General features: G+C 30.4%; 1 protein-coding gene across 1 annotated transcript; it reads left to right on the forward strand.

Moving 5' to 3' along the window:
* Positions 1-679: 679 nt before the first annotated feature.
* LOC110602630 (ras-related protein Rab7) lies at positions 680-4084 on the forward strand. Its single transcript, XM_021740197.2, has 7 exons — positions 680-969; positions 1348-1374; positions 1520-1619; positions 2679-2825; positions 2908-2988; positions 3085-3230; positions 3735-4084. Exons 1-7 carry the CDS (start codon positions 917-919, stop codon positions 3799-3801), a joined length of 621 nt encoding a protein of 206 aa, XP_021595889.1. The 5' UTR covers positions 680-916; the 3' UTR covers positions 3802-4084.
* The last annotated feature ends 758 nt before the right edge of the window (positions 4085-4842 follow it).

The following is a 4842-nucleotide window of genomic DNA, read 5'->3' on the forward strand; positions in this document are numbered from 1 at the left end:
ACATCTCACAGTTGTTGGCATCTGCAACCACTTGATATATAAAATTTAAGCAAACGGTTATTTAGCAAAACATTTAACATGATTTTTTTTTCTGGAAAAAAAAAAACTCCTATTGCATTTATTATTATGCGTTATCAATATTTATTATTTATTTCCTCAATTTATTTATATTTATATAATATTAATTTATTATATAAAAATTAATTTTATTATAATTAAAATCAAATATTTATATGTATGAAATCAATTTTAAAATTTTATTTGATTTAAATAGTTTATTTTTGTAAAGTTTGAATTCAAATAATTTAATTTTTATAAGATAAACTTTTTTAAGAAATAACTTAATTAGATTAATTTTTTATTAAAAAAATACCTTCAACTTTATAAGAAATAAAAAAAATAACAAACAATTTAATTAGATTATTTTCTCTATTAAAAAATATTTTCGAATTTCTTTTTAATTGAATTACTTAAACTAAAAAAATTTAAATATTTTTACATAATTAATTTAACATTAAATATTATAATTATCGAATTTTTAGTAATATTAAAATAAAACACATTATTAAAATTTTAATATTTACATAAAAGGCTGTAAATACAGAGCCTTCTCAGTTTCTCTTAGATGGGATGGCTATAAAAAAAAAAAAAAGAAATAAAAATAGTGATAACAGACAAATTACAGGTCAGTCCCACCCAGCTCTCCATGGACCGTGACCAGAAACTAGAAAGCTCGGACTTCTCCTTCTGATATAAGTTGAAATTTCCTTCCAAGGAATTAAACCGGTAGCAGTATAATCCACGTACTTCTCTATAAGGCGAAAAGTTCACTTTCCTCTTCCCTCTCCGAAGCAGGGACCGAACAAAAAAAACCCTAGCAGATCGATCAAGTCTTCATCCGTTGCTTCAACTAGTCATGCCTTCCCGTCGGAGAACCCTCTTGAAGGTCATCATCCTCGGCGACAGCGGGTCAGTTGCCTATTCGTTTGTAATTATTCTGTATTGCACTATAGGTACTAGTAATAGGGTTTTGCTTGGCCGATTAGGCGGATCTTTCGAGATCGTACGAGTTTTTCGAGGTGAATTTGATCTGATTGCCGAATTCTTTATTTTCACTTGTTCAAGTAGATGCTCGATTTTTGTGACTATTTTTTTAAAATATGAATCTGAAGTTTTAACCTTTTTTTAAGGCTAGTATCTGTTTTGATTAGGTGATTTTAGGGTGAATTGAGTTCTGTTTATGCGTATTTTACATACTTGAACTGTCTTAATTGTTGCTAATCAATATTTCTGCATTGTTTTTGGTGAATTTTAAGTTAATAAATTGCATTTGTTTGTGATTTGCAGGGTGGGAAAGACCTCTTTGATGAATCAGTATCCTTTTGACTTTCAGCTCTTGGTTATATGATTAGTGATTTATAATTGTCTCAATAAAGGGAAAAAAATGCATTACTGTATACTGGATCAGCTGTTGCCTCTTGGCTTTTGATGTTATTTTTCTTGACTTTGTGCTTTTTAGATATGTAAATAAGAAGTTTAGCAATCAATACAAGGCAACTATTGGAGCTGATTTCTTGACTAAGGAAGTGCAATTTGAAGATAGGCTCTTCACTTTGCAGGTTGGTAGAGTGCATTGTCTGTCCTGTGGAATTGTGATGTAACCTAAAATTTGCTTAAGCACTAGTCCTTAAACATAAACTCTAATCAAAACCAAAAGGAACAAAACATATGCAGTCAATGCTCAAGGTACTTTAATACTTTTCCATCATTGACTTTTTCGTTTACTAAAATCTTTATGTTGTCTATTTTTCTCAATTCTCATGTAAATTATAATCAATAAAGTGGGATGTCAAGATAAGGAATTATGGCATATATGTTTCAAATAGATTCCATTTTGGAATAGTTGAAAAAGTACTGATTGACAAATTATATACATTTCTTGGTGCATTTCTTTAAATGAAGAATGATTAATAGTTAGAAGGGCTGAAGCATGAGTCTTTTCTTGCACTTTTGCAGAAAACCAGCATTGATATTGATATGATTCAATAATTTTTTGTGTTGAATCATATAGAATTCATGCATAAATTGATTCTACTTCATGATAAGGGGCTATATGGTCATGGCTCAGATTAATAGCATATAGCAGGAAACCATTTATTACTGACTGCACTTTTCATAGAGTTAGAGGGGTAAGTTAATAAATCATAGAATTGGTAGAAGCATAACATTCTTAAACTTCAATCATCAAACACCTCAACAATCTTCAGATTCATGGGTATAATCATCTCTACACCACAAAATCTGGTTGTTGGACATTGGTCGTTTGAAAATTTTGAGGTTTTCACAGTAATTTTAGGAAAGATGTCTTCTATGTGGTGACTATGCACTAGAGGTGCGTTGGACATTTGAGGTTTCGTTTAGTAGTTGTGTTGGCAATTCATCAGCAATACAATTTTGAACTTGCTAAATACCATAATCCACCCCCTCAAACCTCGAGGAAAAAAATTCATTGATGTCTTGTTTGTCAAGAGATAGGACTTCAGTGATATCCTTAGTGTTAACATTCGTCATTCCTAGGAAATGTTATAAGTTGGCGATCTATTGCTGGTACTATGAATTTGTGTGGCTTGTCATTTGCTATCGGATTATGAGTTAGTTAAATTTCTGTGTTTCTGTAGATCTGGGATACCGCTGGCCAGGAGAGATTCCAAAGCCTAGGTGTTGCATTTTATCGTGGTGCTGATTGCTGTGTTCTTGTATATGATGTTAATTCAATGAAATCTTTCGACAACCTTAATAACTGGAGAGAGGAATTCCTTATTCAGGTATTCTATTGAACAGAAACCATTATATTTTGTTAGTTTTTACTTGATTATTTTATGCATATGCAAGTTTATCTGCCTGCAGGCAAGTCCTTCAGATCCAGAGAATTTCCCGTTTGTTGTTCTTGGAAACAAGATTGATGTGGATGGTGGAAATAGTAGAGTGGTATGTATCTTCTTCAATTTACTCCAGTATTTCCAATTTGTTTGTGTGTATACTTTATATGTTCAGGTCAATACCATTGCTTCTCGTGAACTCTAGGTTTCAGAAAAAAAGGCACGAGCTTGGTGTGCTTCGAAAGGGAATATCCCATACTTTGAGACCTCTGCCAAAGAAGGCATTAATGTGGAAGAAGCTTTCCAATGCATAGCAAAGAATGCCCTGAAGAGTGGAGAAGAGGAGGAGATGTAAGTTAGAAAACCATTTTCATATGCACATACTTGTTTGTTTGTTTTCTGGTGATTACTATGTTTAGGAATGCACTGCACTCGTAGTTTGGCAAGTTCACCGGTTTGTTTAAATTTTTAGTTGTGTTAAACTAAAAATGCCCATGAAGTAATTTCATGTGTCCCCTAATATTTATTGTAATATACTGATATTTTAGCAATGGTTCTACCTTCAAATATCCAGTGGGAAAGTTTTAAGATAATTTGAGTAAATAAAGCCCTGGTTTGGTCTCATGTGTCTCCCAAAATCAAAATGGTTCTTACTTCAAAGTGATTTTTCTTTTTGAAGTTGGTGCACTGAAGCACGAACCTTGGTAGCAAAACTCCTTCAAAAGTACATGACTTGACTATTATAGTGAACTTGCTAAGAGCTACTGAGTTATTATCCATCTTCTATTTGAACAATTAAAATGACACTGATATCATTTTTGGTTGTGCTTGTGGGTGCAATTCTATGGCGTGAAGTTACTTGCCTGACACCATTGATGTTGGAACAAGCAGTCAGCCTAGGTCAACTGGATGTGAGTGCTAAATTATGGCTTGATTCTTCAGCATCAACCATCTTTGCTAGTCTTACAAATGATTTGGTCTCTTTTAGCCATTTTTACTGATATGTACGTGATTATAGTGTACATTAGCGTTTGTGGCAAACAAATTGGTCCCATTGTTGCTGGTTCTGGTGTCTTTCTTTGTAACTTCTTTATGTGTTCAGTTGGTGTTTGATTTCTTTCTTTCTTTCTTTCTAGGAACTATTCTGTTGTCTTTCGCTAGTCTTATTCCTATTATAATGTCTATTTGTTCTTTCAATTGTCAAACGGATTCCAATTCTTTCAAGAACAATTTCCTATTGAAAGCGTTTAAGCGTTTTATACTGTATTAAGTTTTTTAGTTAAAATGATAGGCCAAATGCATCAAGTTAATCCCTATTTTTACTCAAAACTGTCTTGATTTTTTCATGGTTGATATTTAACACTTGATCGTATAAAATTGTAACTTGTGAGAACTAAATTTCATAAAAGTAATGTTATCTAACCTTGAATTTTATGGAAGTGTATTTATTAAATCCCTAAAAAATGCATTTGTAATTTATATGCACATTTTGATGCATGATCGTGACAGGTATGTAGGGTGAGCATTCATGTGTAATTTATATGCACATTTTGATGCATGATCATGACAGGTATATAGGGTGAGCATTAGGTGCTTCGATTTAAAATTGAATTTAATGGATTAGATTTAATAAATTAAAAATTGAAATATTTATAAAAATAAAATTAAATTAATTTTAAATAGAAATTAAATTGCACTAATTTGATTTAATTTAGTTGATGGAATTTTCTTTTACGTTTAGATTTTTAATATTTTAAAGTTTAATTGAAATATTTTAATTTATCTAATTTTTTTATATTATAAAAAAATATATTATTATTAATAAGTTTGTTTTTTTTTTAAATTAAATCGAATTGAAATAATTAAATTTTTTAAAAATAAAAATTAAATTAAAATTAAAATTTTAATTAGATTGAAATAAATAAAAAATTAAATTAAAATTTTAAATTAATTTAATTCAATT

This window comes from Manihot esculenta, chromosome 15, assembly GCF_001659605.2.
Source record: "Manihot esculenta cultivar AM560-2 chromosome 15, M.esculenta_v8, whole genome shotgun sequence".
In the NCBI taxonomy this organism is placed as follows: domain Eukaryota; kingdom Viridiplantae; phylum Streptophyta; class Magnoliopsida; order Malpighiales; family Euphorbiaceae; genus Manihot; species Manihot esculenta.